Source organism: Megalobrama amblycephala, linkage group LG16, assembly GCF_018812025.1.
Source record: "Megalobrama amblycephala isolate DHTTF-2021 linkage group LG16, ASM1881202v1, whole genome shotgun sequence".
NCBI classification, from domain to species: Eukaryota; Metazoa; Chordata; class Actinopteri; order Cypriniformes; family Xenocyprididae; genus Megalobrama; species Megalobrama amblycephala.
In genome coordinates this window covers 30,117,136-30,132,915 of record NC_063059.1, presented here as the reverse complement: position 1 = coordinate 30,132,915, position 15,780 = coordinate 30,117,136, and the positions used below count along the sequence as shown (strand labels likewise).

The following is a 15,780-nucleotide window of genomic DNA, read 5'->3' as shown; positions in this document are numbered from 1 at the left end:
ATACATTTTTAGCACTTTTATGAGCACATTTTAGCGAAAATCTCCAGTTCTGTAAAGCAGTAATCTAGGGAACGGAGCTTAGCAAAAAGTCATTATAATGTTTACCTGATAATGGTGATGTGTTTGTCTTGCAGTATGAGACAGCCGTGGATTCAGAGAATCCAGAAAATTTGCAGCCCTTGGCCTATCACACAGTCAATCGGCGATACAGCGAATTCCTCAACCTTCAGACCCGTTTGGAGGAGAAACCCGAATTACGCAAAATTATTAAAAGTGAGCAGAGCACATTAGTCCCGTCGGTTGCAAAGTTTTCCAAAACAGTGTTTGATTAGTTGTCTTGTTCTTTTAAATGTAGATGTAAAAGGACCAAAGAAAATCTTTCCTGAGCTTCCATTTGGAAACATGGACAGTGACAAAGTCGAGGCCAGGAAAAGTCTTTTGGAGACATTCCTTAGAGTATGTTCTTTGAATTTCTTTATTTTAATATAAATTACGTAATCCTGACAATGTTTACCTAGTATTCCATTCCACACAACTTCTTTTAAATGGCCATTCCTGTCTTCTTTTATTACAGCAACTTTGTGCCATTCCTGAAACGGCCAACAGTGAAGAAATGCAAGAATTTCTCGCCCTAAACACTGATGCAAGAATTGCCTTTGTGAAGAAACCTTTCATTGTTTCACGCATAGACAAGGTACTTTTCAAAATGCACATTGTATGCTTTGACTAAAACACTTCACAAAAATACCCTTTATGATTTGTATTCAATATGTCACTTGGCAGTTTGTGGTGAACGCTATAGTGGACACCCTGAAGACGGCCTTCCCTCGCTCAGAACCACAGAGCCCTACTGATGACATGGATGCAGAGCCTGATGGGAAATTGTCCACTGACAAGAAATCCAAGTATGCCAAGAGAGCTGCTTGTTTACAGTTTTTCTGAATGTTTCTAGCTGTAATTAAGTTTCTTTATGACTAAAACACAATTCTCTCTTCATTTCTAGGTCTAGAATGAGGTTCTCTAGTAAAATTTCCCCTGCTCTCAACGTATCTGACATGAAACCCAAAGTGCTTTACTGCTGTGATGAAAGCAGCACTGTAAGTAGCAGTCATCATTAATTGTTCTTTTCCAATGCCTTTAAAGGATTAGTCCACTTTCAAATAAAATTTCTTGATAATTTACTCACCCCCATGTCATCCAAGATGTTCATGTCTTTCTTTCATCAGTCAAAAAGAAATTAAGTTTTTGATGAAAACATTCCAGGATTATTCTCCTTATAGTGGACTTCAATGGGCACCAAACAGTTGAAGGTCAAAATTACAGTTTCAGTGCAGCTTCAAAGGGCTTTAAATGATACCAGACGAGGAATAAGGGTTTTATCTAGAGAAACGATCGGTCATTTTCGAAAAAATACAACTGTATATGCTTTATAAACACAAATTATCATCTTGCACATGCTTCAGCTTTCCACATTCTTCAAAAAGCTTACCCTGTATGTCCTACGCCTTCCCTATTCAACTTAAGGAATGAACGTGGCGCCAGTTTTTTTTTTTTTCTGTAAGTAGAATAGGGACATACAGCGTAAGATTTTTGAAGAATACGGAAAGCGGAAGCACGTGCAAGGCGATAATTTGTATTTATAAAGCATATACAGTTGTATTTTTTCAAAAATGACCGATCGTTTTGCTAGATAAGACCCTTATTCCTCGTCTGGTATCGTTTAAAGCCCTTTGAAGCTGCACTGAAACTGTAATTTTGACCTTCAACCGTCTGGAGGCCATTGAAGTCCACTATAAGGAGAATAATCCTGGAATGATTTCATCAAAAACCTTAATTTCTTTTTGACTGAAGAGAGAAAGACATGAACATCTTGGATGACATGGTGTGAGCAAATTTTTTTTTAAAAAGTGGACTAATCCTTTAAGAGCAAGAAGCAAACAAGGAATGGAAATACACAAAAACAACAGGGAATATGCATTGATTTGTCATTGTTTTTGAAGATTTTCAATGGTTTCTCGTTGAATGGACTGGAGAGCTTCATCTCAGAGAAGGAGCAATTTGAGGTTAACGCTCCAGGGTTTGATGCTGATGCAGAAAGAAGCGGAGGCTCGGGACCCAGATGGGATATGAAACCCTGCACATGTGTCAGAGCACAGCTACAGAGTGAACCTGCCTTCTGTGACTCTGGTAATGACTCTTGTATAAGAGAAATAATTATAATTATTATAATAATACTTGAGGTCAGCTCGATGTAATGACGCAATCACAGCTGTTCTTGTGTTAACAGCTTACTTGAGGGGAAGGTTTCATTAGCAAGTACTTTAAAAATATAGTGTACAAATCATATGGACCACTTAAATGGTGTTTTTGCTTCTTTTTTTTTTTTTTTTTAAATAATAATGTCTTTAGGGTTATTAAATTGTTGACTTATCCTTTTAGCCAGTGGGATCTTAACGTTTAAGGACCCATGTTTTCCAACACAGTATTCAACCCCCCAACCCCCCCCCCCCCCCAACCCTCAGTACTCCCAGAAATAATTATTTTGTGACTCCATAAGTTACAAGAACTGTATGTTTTCAATAAAAATTATTACGACAAGAAAAAAAAAATTCTATTTATATTTTCATTGTATTTTGAGCATTTTAAATTAGATTAGGGTTAGGTTATTTTAATATACTACTAATAATTTATTAATTTAAATTAGTGTTGTCAAAAGTACCGACCGTGACACCAAGTCGGTACTGAAATTTTAAAAATATGACGCTTTGAGCGCTGTTTAGCGGATTCTGATTGGCCATTGTGTTGATGTGCTCATCAGATATGTCTGTGATTGGCTACAATGATCAACACATAGAGCGTTTGAAAGCAAGTGGAAGTGTTTGAATTTGAAAGCCTTTTGAAAGCGGGAGCATTTTTTGAAGCAGGCGTCTATCAGCGGACGGTCCTCTGATAGACGCCTGCTTTCAAACGCTCCCGTGTGTATCTGTGTAAGCGCTTGGTGAAGAGCGTCATTGATGTCTATTTACAACATGGTTTTGAAGCACTGATCATTGTAGCCAATCACAGACATATCTGATGAGCGCATCAACACAAAGGCCAATCAGAGGTGTTTTTTCAGTACCGACTTGGTATCGCTGTTGATACTTTTGACAACACTAATTTAAATACTGCCCCCCGGTAGTTTGTGAAGGGCCCCGGGCTCCTGGTGGAGAATCACTGCTTTACGGACATTGGATAAGTAGTACTGATCTGTGATATCTATGGCAACTCTAGAGGGCAGCATTGTACTTTCATAATGTTGCTGAGTGTCCCTTGCATTGACAAAAACCTGCCAAAAAGCTTTCATACTTCTGTTCAGGAAGTCTTTTCATGTTCTATATTATAAAAACATGTTAGTGATTGGATCTGTATGTGTTTATATTTTGTATTTCAGTTGTACTTGTGGACATGGAACATGCTGTGCTCATATTCATTCATTCATTCTGGAAATCATTTTACAAACACATTTTTTAAAGATTTTGATTCTCTCATAGTCATTTCCAACTGTGACTCATGCATGTTTATCATGTGTACTTGTGTGTTTGTGTACAGCTAGTGAGACGGCTCTATCCGACCAGGCCCTAAATATCCTGTGCGTGCTCTTGAAGGATCAATGGAGCTGGCTCTGCACAGAGAACATCCAGAGGACCATCAGACTGCTATTTGGGACCCTTTTAGAAAGGTGGGTCCACCCCAATGATCGGAGCAGTTCTCTTTGTAATTAATCTTTGGTAGCTTCTTGAATTTAAACCAGATTCGCAGATTTATTTTGCTGTCCCTGGATTAGACTTCAAAGCTGAACCAACTGCTTGGCTTTTCTTCAGTGCATTTTGAAGTACACAGTTGTCAGTTTCCTTCATTATGCAGAATAGATCAAACATGTTTTAACACCATTAGCACAGAAATTTCATCACTGCTGAGAAAGTTCAGCGCGTTCATTATTTTCTCCCCCTCTTTAATCAATTGTTGAGCGATTTTGGAGACGTTGTCCTGTCCAACACATCTCTCATCTCAATGTGGAAAGAAGTGTGTTTTCAACTTAGTAAATGTCATAAATCTGGACCACATCTATAAATTTAAGATACATAATTGCATTAAGTGAAAACTTGCACATTTCTTGGACTTTTGTTTGCCAGCTAGTCCATATAATGGCTGAAAGCTTGTCTACTTTATAGATCTTGTCCTACTGCAACATTTGTACCAAAACTGGGACATGATTTGCAACACTTCAGGCCATGATTGGCTCGAGGTGGGCCTTCCATTAAACCTTTAACTCCACAGACTGGGGAAAAAAGGCGTATTAAAAGGAGTTTTGCATTCTGCTGAATTCAAAGTTGGTGGAAGTTTGACCTCTTGAATTCAAAGAACACAGGAAAGTGGAGTAGATTGAATATTTTTAGTTTCGGATTTATTGTTATATGTAAAAAATAGACACTTTAGAGCATCCGTTGCATTGTCCAAAGAAATTTAACATTTTTTACTTAAAGTCTGGTGTGACCATGACATCAGTCTTCAGTAATATTCAGTAACAGAATTAAAAAATCGTTTATTATGAACATATTATATACCACCAGTTTGGGCTCAGTAAGATAAATACTTTTTATTCAGCAAGGATGTTTTTTTTGTTAATATATATAATTTATAATTGCAATAGTTTTAATGTAATAATTATATTAATGCAATTACAGTTATATTATCATTTTAATTAATGATGACATTTATAATGTCACAGAAGATTTAAAATAAATGTTTTTTTATTTCTATTCATCAAGGAATCCTAAAAAAAAATTGTCACCGATTCTGCAAAAATATTAGGCAGCTCAACTGTTTTCAGCTGTGATAATAAAAAGAAATGTTTCTTGAGCAGCAAATCAGCAATTAGAATGATTTCTGAAGGATCATGTGACACTGAAGACTGGAGTAATGATGCTGAAAGTTCAGCTTTGCCATCACATGAATAAATTACATTTTTTATTTTTTTTTAAACTTGTAATAATATAATATTGATGTTTTTACTGTGTTTTTGATCAAATAAATGCAGCTTTGATTATCATAAGAGACTTCTCTAACATTAAAAAAAATCCTACCGACCCCAAACTTAGCTACTATTAAAAAAAAAATTGATACAGCAGGCATTATTCTATAGTAATTGTGTAAATCCATAGTATGCTTGATTGTAAGCATCCACTTATCTTTAGCAATCCAATTTAGTGTTAAAATGTCTTCGTGTTTGGCAGTCCGATCAAATAATTTGACAAGAAAGACATTTCATGTAGAATTCTATGCAGTGTTGTTTATGTACTGCTCATTTTGGTAAATAGAGTAGGTCATTATATTTTATGCACATTTAATGTATACATACTGTGCAGACTATACATACTATGCACTGCAGCAATAGTATGATGGTTTGTTTTCTAAAGATAGCAACTCAGGCTCAACAGGCCCTAAAGACAGACACAACCAACCAGATGGATTAACTTAATGAGGTGTCACTTGAAGGCATCACTCATTCTGTCCCCAAACTGCTGTACAATTGTGTGATCATTATTATTTTTAAACATGAATATAAATACTTTATTAAACAAGTTGTGTTGTGGGGACCGATGACAACTTGATGTAGGAAGTGAGAACTGTGTTTTTTAAAGCTGTCAACAGGTGGCTTTTCCCCATCCTCTGCTCCACTTCTCTTGGAGTTAATAACAGTCACGGGACATCCCACCGAGCCGCCTTCGGTTTCAGCTCGCTGTTGTAGCTTTCTTTCTTTGCTTTAATTAAAGTACTTGGTGTTTTTGCTACTCTGTTTAGCGATGACCGCATGTCTGCGGTGTGCAGATTTATCCCATGGCAAAGTAATGCCTTTCTAATGCAGAGAGGTTACTGAAACCTTGTGCTATAAAGGAGACATTTGTTTCTTAGTTTCTTTGAAACCATCCCGTCCATCCTCGAGGATTTAAGCTGAAAGGTCAGGCCTCACATTAAATCGCGCACGCAAGCCCTCAGGTCCATACGCATCTGTTTTGCAGATCCTCGTGGTGTGATGTCTAGCCATTTCAAATGACTCGTTTGTGCGGCGGTGTATTAAACACCTGCTAGCAGACCGGCTTCCTGCCATGTTTAGCTGATGGTGGAAAGCTGGAGTGAGACCTGTGTCTTTCCTAAACAGTTGGATAGAGCCAGTGTCTCATAGGTGTGTCTTTTGTGGGTTCAATCTGATCAGTACAGTGGTTATTTGTTCTCTGTTTGAAATAAATGTTCACAATGGAGCCATTTATTCACGATCATTTCATAGTTTCCTTTTTTATCTTCTCTTTTGCAGGCTGGGCTGTAGAACACATTTGGGTCATTTCGTGTCAATTCAACCAGAGGTCCCCGGCTCAAATTTTTGATTTTGTGAATATTTTTTCTTTTGAGAGACAAACATAAATTGTGATGAAAACCAAAATATTAAATGTCACAGATGTATATTTACTGAGTAATCCACTATTTTGTAGAGGTGGATCAAAATGACAATTTTCACCTGAGATTTGGAGCCAAATTAGAGGGGTGTGAAAATGACTTTAGAAAGATGGCAGCATCATTATTTTATTTTTACACAGAGAGTGGTGGGTCTATTAGTAAAATCTGTTGACTTTAAAGGTCCCGTTTTTCGTGTTTTTTTGAAGCTTTGATTGTGTTTATAGTGTGCAATATAACATGTGTTCATGTTTCGCGTGTAAAAAAACACAGTATTTTTCACATAATTTACTTATCTGTATACCGCTGTTTCCACTGTCATAAAAACGGGCTGATGACTTCCTTGTTCTATGAAGTCCCTCCTTCAGAAATACGTAACGAGTTCTGATTGTGCCAGCGGTTCCTGTGTTGTGATTCGACAGCAGCTTAGCGCTCCTTGCCTGGAAAGGTCACGCCTCTTACCATAACGTGGAGATGCATACGCTCAGTGTTATTGTAAACACGTCTTTAATTTTACCCTATCAATTTGAGCCGGAATCAGACCCGGTGATTGGACTGCGGGATGAAAATAACAGCGTTTCGTCGACATGGTGACAAACACACTCTACAAACGCAACTCTTGTGTATTCCTGTGGGCGGAGGTTAGTCAAAAAACTGTTTTAGTGACGTCATTAAAGAAGGAAGTAGAGGGATGTAGTCCAAACTGGCCGTTCGATGTAGGCGACTTCTGTTAAATAAAATATCTCGCTTGGCATTGAACTTTGAGCTTTAAAATTTTACAGATTTTATTTATACTCTAACAACAACATTACACACTAACTAAAGTTTGAAACATGGGATCACGAAGAACGGGACCTTTAACAATCTTTGTTTCATTATATGCCAACAGTGACAGTTCAAAAATGGTAAAAAACACTTCTTGTATTTTGCATACATGCCTGTAACTCGAGAAGTACTAAAGATATCTTAATATCCTTCTAGATTCTCATTCTTAATAAACTTTTCTTTTGGAATCTTTATTTTTTAAGGCCCTGTAGATATTGGGACCCCAATGTGACTCCATGTTCAAATTGTTGAATTTTACCCATTTTCAATGGTCACAAACCAAATGTGGGTAACATTTTTCAAAAAGGAAAGTTTATTAATAATGAGAATCTAGAAGGATATTAAAATATCTTGAATACTTTTTAGAGTTGCAGGCATGCAAAGTTTGAAAAAGGAGTATTTATGGCACTCAGGTATGTTCTATGCAATTGAGATGATGAATGAACCATCGAGGGCCTTTAAAATGAAGATACCAAAAGTAAGGTTTGTTAAGAACCAGAATCTAAAAGGATATTAAGATATCTTTAATGCTTCTCGAGTTACAGGCATGTATGCAAAATACAAGAAGTGTTTTTTTTTTTTACCATTTTTGAACTGTCACTGTTGGCATATAATGAAACAAAGATTGTTAAAGTCAACAGATTTTACTAATAGACCTACCACTCTCTGTGTAACAATAAAATAATGATGCTGCCATCTTTCTATAGTCATTTTTACACCCCTCTAATTTGGCTCCAAATCTCAGGTGAAAATTGTCATTTTGACCCCCCTCTACAAAATAGTGAATTATTCAGTAAATATACATCTGTGACATTTAATATTTTGGCTTTCATCACTATTTTTGTTTGTCTTTCAACAGAAAAAATAGTAACAAAATCAAAAATTTGAGCTGGGGACCTCTGGTTGATTTGACATAATCAAATCATTCATTCTGCTTTAAACCAGGGGTCTTCAGCCTTTTTCAGGACAAAGACACTGTGGTGGATCATGGGGGTGTGTCTAATTCAGTTGCAAAGTTTGGTGGAAGTTTGTGTGGTTCCTTTTCTCAAACCAGTTTAGCACAATCCCGCCCCACAGCTGATTCACAAGATTTCATTGTTCATTTCAATCTTACTGCTGATTGCATATGCAATGCTGAAATGAGTACTAACCCCTAACCCTAACCCACAACCTAATCTTAACCTTAGTATCCACCTTTTTTTTTAACGTAGAACAGGCCATTTGTAACTTGAGTCCATAATGGCAAAAATCTACCCACTCCTTTTTATTTTAATCTCCATAAATTATAAATAGTTTCTAAAACAGTAGGTAGCACAATCTGATAGGTAGCATTATTCATCAAAACACCTGTTTGCTTCATAAATGAGGGTCAGTTCAACACTGGATTTGCAAATAAGATTAGCATGACGGTACATGCGATGAGTTGAATCAACTTAACTCCACAACAACTACATAAATTTATTCACTAACCATTCAGAAACATCAAGTTGCATTCTACAAGTTGTAACTTCTTCCTGAATCTCTCCATCAGTGTCCACCTCTGGTTTGAACATGTAAGGCTGAACACTGGTACTGACAATCATCATTTTGGCTGCGTGAGATTCTCCAGTTTTGCTGTTATTGAAGTGTGAGCTGTTAATGCCCCGCCCTTTTCTGGAAAGGGGTCTGGGAGCAGTAGCTCACAAAAACGGCGTGTTTTTACTTACACCCAAATAGGGGCAAATTTGACAAGCTATAAATATCTGTGGGGTATTTTAAGCTTAAACTTCACAGACATATTCTGGGGACACCAGAGAATTATATTACATCTTGTGAAAAAGGGCATAATAGGTCCCCTTCAAGTCTGATTTTTTTCTTGACAGGTGACTGTGATTGAGTTGACCAATTAAATCGGCTGCGAGGCGGGATTTGTGCTTAACTGGTTTGGGGGAAACACACACAGTTCCAGTTCCAAATTGAATAACTTTGATTTAAAGGGATAGTTCACCCAGAAATGAAAATTTTATGTTTATCTGCTTACCCCCAGTGCATCCAAGATGTAGGTGACTTTGTTTCTTCAGTAGAACACAAATGATGATTTTTAACTCCAACCGTTGCCGTCTGTCAGTCAAATAATAAGAGTGGATAGGAAATTCTACTATAAGAGTAAATAAAACTTGCATAGACAAGTCCAAATTAAACCCTGCGGCTCGTGACAACACATTGATGTCCTAAGACACGAAACGATCGGTTTGTGCGATAAACCGAACAGTATTTATATCATTTTTTAACTCTAATACACCACTATGTCCAACCGCGTGCAGCACTCGTTAGTAAGGTCTGATCGCGCTCTGACAGCGGCAGTGATGTCTCGCTCTCATTGAAGTATATGCGCGAGACATCACTGCTGCTGTCAGAGCTCGATCAGACCAAACGAATCGAGATGAATGCAGTTGGACATAGTGGTGTATTAGAGGTAAAAAATGATATAAATACTGTTCGGTTTCTCGCACAAACCGATCGTTTCGTGTCTTAGGACATTAATGTGTCGTCACGAGCCGCAGGGTTTAATTTGGACTTGTCTATGCAAGTTTTATTTACTCTTATAGTAGAAGTTCCCATCCACTAGCATTATTTGACTGACAGACGGCAACGGTTGGAGTTAAAAATCATCATTTGTGTTCTACTGAAGAAACAAAGTCACCTACACCTTGGATGCGCTGGGGGTAAGCAGATAAACATCAAATTTTCATTTTTGGGTGAACTATCCCTTTAATATTGTTTTTGTCAAAATATTTTTATTCACAAAAAAAGTAGTTTTAGATCAAACAATCATTTGTGGAGCCCCGGCAATGCCAGCACAGTACCACCTAGGAGTTACCACATGATATTGGCATAATTTCTTCACATTTGTTTTTGTTTATTCACTATGGCTTTTGATTGACTGTGTAATTATTTAGCGCAAAATAGACAATGAACCACTTAGAAGACTGAGTGGGGCATTTTGATTTTTACTTTGTATTGCATTATTGAGTAATCATGGTGTCTTTGGAGGAGAGCCTCCCAGAATGTCTCCCACAATGTTTCAAACCACACAGTGGTGGTGTCTGGTCATGGTGTTTGTCTCTGAAGGGAAAAGCATGCTACATAATCTTATTCTTCTTGCTGTCCTGCCTTCTGTAACCATTATTTCTACTGTTTGGATTGTGCCAATATTGAAACTGTTGTCATGTACGTTTTTGTGGAGAGATTCTTTGGTTAAAACAGAGCTCTGTCTTGTTGCAATTAGTTAAACATATAGTGGAGGTTTAGACAATGTCAATGCATATGCCAAAGATGAGCTTTTCTACTTTGCAGAGCTTATTTTCTAAAACTCATACCCGAACAAAGTAATTCTCAATTGTTAGATTTATCAGATGGGAGCAGGTTTTGGACTCAGTACCATTTTTTTTTTCTCTCTCTCTTTTAAACTGTGACTTGGTTTAGATATTGACATTTTGAGTTAGATTATTTTGTTTTTGCTGTAAGCTCAGTTTAGAAAATTACAACTAATTCATTATTTGGCATCTGAAAAAGTTTGGTCCTGCAAGAATGTGTAGTTACTGACAAACTACAGACATATAATTCTGTTGACCATTAGTATGGAAACAGTCATCTTGTTGAGCTTATGAAGCCACATTTATGTAAAGATTTTGTTTTGTATTTGGTAAGATTAACACAGCTGCTGATTTGTTTCATCGAAGTTCTGCACATCTGCATTGTGTTTAGTCATTACTTGTTACACACATTACTTTCAAAAAGTAGAAAATTCTTGAGGAGTTCCCATTATTGTTTTTCCAAAAAGAATGTAAAAACATGTTTTTATTCGGTTGTTTTTTATAGGAAAAAATTCATGGCACATGTGGGTGTATCCTTTATAGAGGAGCAATTTGAAATTTAGTAACATTGTGTGACATATAGTAACATGCACGACTCAGAATGAAGGCAGAAAATGTTTTTAATAATCCAGGAGAAATACACTGGAGAAAAACTAACAGGGCAACTGCACTTTCCCATAACAATCGATTTAACACGTTAATTAGATTAATTAATCACAGTTTATTAACGCATTTGATGCACTTGCCCTGCCCCCAAACCCACGTAGGTCATCTGACATTTCAGACAGTTGATTGATGACGAATATGGTGCAGGGCAACAACTCACTGCGTGATGGAGCCTAAAGAATGTATTAAGAATGTCCCTAAAATTCAAGATATGGGGCAAAAATGCCCCTGTTTGTGTCTCATATTTATATATAGTTAAGCTATATCACACGAACAATGAATGCAGTATCACACGAGTGCTGTTTTTCTGTCAAAATATCATGAGTGCAAATGTGATAGGCTACTGATTTTATACAACAGTTCAATAAATAAGTTAATGTTGTGTTAATTTAGACACAATATTTTCTGTTTTTCTAAATTTTGCAAATGAAAATGTAAAGACAAAGCATCTCCGAGCAACACACAGCAGCTTTTCATTTCTGAATCCCTGTTTTGAACAAATCGGGTGAACCTTGTTGGACTTGAAGCGGCGCTGCACAGCCCGATCAAAGTACCGCGAGAGCGATTCAGAATCGGTCTCTAATCGCTCTTGTGGTACTGTGATCTCGTATAAATGCAAATCTCGTATAAAATATATTAAAATAAAAGTAGAAACAAAGAAAATAGCTCATATAATCTTTAGTTTGACTTCATTAGACAGACAAGAATCATTTTCTAAAGTTTAAGCACCTCCTCGTGACATTTGCTTGGAAAAAAATGACTTCATTTAAGTCAGGGTTGTCCAGCCCTTCTCTTGGAGGGCCAGTGTCCTGCAGTTTAGCTCCATCCTGTTCCAACACACTTGCCTGGAAGTTTCTAGTAATCCTGAAGTCCGTGATTAGCTGGTTCAGCTGTGTTTAATTGGGGTTGAAGCTAAACTCTGCTTGGTAGTGGCCCTTCAGGAGCAGGTTTGGACAGTTTAGCTTAAAATCAGTCTATAAAGATATCACACCTGCCACGTGAATAGGCCCACACATTAGATGACAGATTGTGTGCAGTGGCACTCTAAATAAAAACATGCCAGACAGGTCCTGTTGAAATGGCAGTGTGTGATTGTGTGGTTATAAGCAAGACACGAGGGGGCCAGCTGCTGCTCGTGCCTCGGTGCAAACAGACACATCGGACGTCATCTGAGTGAAAGAATTAGTTTACTTATCTGGCGTCTGCGGCTCTTCTAGCACTGTACCGGATGTCTTTGTCTGCCTAATTATCCAGAGGCAAGCAGTTTCCAAATGGAATTTTACACATTCTTCTACACAAACCTTAGGTGATGAAGGCAGCTGATATGCATTTTTACAAAGTGACCCAGAATGAAAGCAAAAGGACCTAGATGAAATATTGTTGCTTTTATTAGCAATAGATCAATTATCATTTCGGGACTGTCAGAGTTATTCTTATCGTGCAGCCACAATATGGTTATGGTTATTATTTTTTAAACATACGCCTGTGCCCTTGATAACAGCAGTGGAATGCTAACTATGATCGAAAATGACTGCAAAACCTGCAGTAACTTAAAGTAACTCCTGAGACAAACATGCAAACTGTCTGTTCGTATATAACAGACTCCTGCTCCAGCACTAACACACCTGTCTGTAATTTTCGAGCGGACTTTTAAGACCTTGATGATCCGGCTAAGGTGTGTTTGATTAGAGTTAGATCTAAACTCTGCATGAAGGTAGATCTTCACAAGAGGAATCGAGCACTGTCTGCTTTACATTAGTGATTGTGTGTAAAACCACTTGGTGGCAGTATCTACTGTCAAATGCTGATTGAAGATGTTAATAAGTTGTACAAATGATGTTTCATGTTTTGATTGGCTGTTCTCAAATGTTCTTTTCTTTATTAGATTTATGTCTTCATATGGAGTCATATGTTGTGATATTTTTACAGGACATGTTCATGATAGATGAGATCAGTTGGTATTATTGATAATTGAGGTTTTCCATAGTTAAAGGAATAGTTCACTCAAAAATGAAAATACTTTCATTATATACACTACTGTTCAAAAGTTTGGGGTTATTAAGATTTTTTTTTTTTTCAGCAAGGACACATTCAGTTTATCAAAAGTGACAGTAAAGACATTTATAATGTTACAAAATATTTGATACAAATAAATTTAGTTATTGTAATACTTTGGGGTAATGTATTACAAGTAATATGAGTTACAGTGGTGCTCAGAATTATTAGCCCCCTTGGAAAATATGATCAAAGATGACTGTAAAAATAAATCTGCATTGTTTATCCTTTTAATCTTTAATTCATAAAATTAGTAAAAATCTAAGCTTTTCATTGAAGGAAAAGAATTGAAAGTGGGGGGAAAATCACATTATGAAATAAATGTTTTTCTCCAAAACATGTTGGCCATAATTATTGGCACCCCTAGATTTTTTTATGAGTAAAATATCTCTGAAGTATATTCCCAGTCATATTTACATTTTTTTAGCACACCAGGGTGATCATGAACATGAAATTGTCCAGCCATGACTTCCTGTTCCACAGGAGTATAAACATGAGGAAACACAAAGGCCAAATTCCCTTAATCATTCATCACAATGAGTAAAACCAAAGAATATAGTTCTGATGTGCAGCAAAAGATTGTTGAGCTTCACAATATAGAAAGTAGCTGTAAGTAAATGGCTAAAGCATTGAAAATTCCCATTTCCACTATCAGGGCAATAATTAAGAAGTTCCAATCAACTAAAGATGTTACAAATCTGCCTGGAAGAGGACATGTGTCTAAATCGTCCTAAAGCGCTGTGAGGAGGAAAGTTTGAGTGGCCAAAGACTCTCCAAGGATCACAGCTGGAGAATTGCAGAGATTAGTTGAGTCTTGATTCTCAGAAAGCGATAAAAAATGATCAAAAGCACCTACATCCCCACAAGTTGTTCAGGAGGTTTTCAAGAAAAATCCTCTTCTCTCATCCAGAAACAATCTTCAGCATATTCAGTTGTCAGACATGATTGGAACTTCAAATGGGACCAGCTTCTATGGTCAGATGAAACTAAAAAAAGAGCTTTTTGGCAGCAAACCCACCAGATGGGTTTGGTGCACACATGGATAAAAAGTACCCCATGCCCACGGTTAAATATACTGCTGGATCTTTAATGTTGTGGGCCTGTTTTTCTGCTGGAAGTCCTGGACATCTTGTTCAGATATATGGTATAATGGATTCTACCAAATATCAACAGATAAAAAAATCTAAACCTGACCGCTTCTGCTAGAAATCCTATAAGGAGCCATGGTTGGATCTTCCATCAAGACAATGATCCAAAACAAACATCAAAACCAACACAAAAATGTGTCACTGAGCACAAAATGAAGCTTCTGCCATGGCCATCCCAGTTCCCTGACCTGAACCCTATCGAAAATGAGTGGAGTGAACTGAAGAGAAGAAGCACCAACATGGAGCTGGAATCTGAAGGATCTGGAGAGATTCTGCATGAAGGAATGGTCTCTGATCTGTTGTCAGGTGTTCTCCAAACTCATCAGGCAAGACGAATCAGAACTGTTTTCTTGGCAAAAAGAGGTTGCAAAAACTATTGAATAAAAGGATGCCAATAATTGTGACTTTCCCCCCACTTTCAATTATTTTTCTTCAATGAAAGGTTAGATTTTTGCTAAGTTTATGAATTAAAGATCAAAAGGATAAACAATGCAGATTTATTTTTACAGCCATCTTTGATCATATTTACCAAGGGTGCCAATAATTCTGACCACCACTGTATGCAATCAGATTACTTTTTTCAAGTAGCTAGTAACACATTACTTTTATTCATTTCACTTTTGGTGTGAAAGGGCCTTTACATTTGCCAAAAATAGAACAAACAAACACAGCCCAGCCCAGATGAGAAAATAAAACGCAAAAGTAATGTAACTCATTACTTTCCATAAAAAGTAACTAACACAATTAGTTACTTTTTTAGGGAGTAACACAATTTGTAATGCATTACTTTTAAAAGTAACTTTCCCCAACAATGTTGTTTTGTCATTATATGGACAAAAACATTCTTCAAAATATCTTTATTAGCGTTCTGCAAAAGAAAATCATACAATTTTGTAATGACACAGGCAATTTCATTTTTGAGTGAACTATCCCTTTAAATATTTCTTTCATAGTGTGCCTTTAAATAAATAGTTCGCTCAAAAAATGAAATTATTTACTTTACTTTAAACCTATTTGACTAACCTTCTTCTGTTGTATAAACTACTTTTATGGAGCTTTTTAGTGCTGTGAAAAAGTGTGTGAAAAGTCTTGCTTATGATGGTGCTGAAGATGCTATGATATATTGTTCTGCTGTGCCTGCCAATATTTCTTTCATAAACAGGATGTTTGGAAAAGGTTTGAGGTAAGAAAGGCCTGTCAACCATGAATTTATTGCACCGCAAAACATTTGTCTCTTG

The 15,780-nt window shown here is 36.8% G+C and overlaps 1 protein-coding gene across 2 annotated transcripts in view; it reads left to right on the top strand.

The window, feature by feature from the left end:
• snx19b (sorting nexin 19b) overlaps positions 1–15,780 on the top strand; it is a 33,766-nt gene that overhangs the window by 2,971 nt on the left and 15,015 nt on the right. The window contains exons 3-10 of one of the 2 annotated variants that reach the window (XM_048160281.1): positions 135–273; positions 356–456; positions 575–694; positions 784–905; positions 1,004–1,097; positions 2,001–2,187; positions 3,592–3,721; positions 6,356–6,461. In XM_048160281.1, the coding sequence (XP_048016238.1) occupies positions 135–273; positions 356–456; positions 575–694; positions 784–905; positions 1,004–1,097; positions 2,001–2,187; positions 3,592–3,721; positions 6,356–6,425 (963 nt within the window). In that variant the 3' untranslated portion in view covers positions 6,426–6,461. Of the gene's footprint in view, positions 1–134; positions 274–355; positions 457–574; positions 695–783; positions 906–1,003; positions 1,098–2,000; positions 2,188–3,591; positions 3,722–6,355; positions 6,462–15,780 lie in introns of those variants that run through there. The other variant, XM_048160280.1, reaches the window with a different exon arrangement.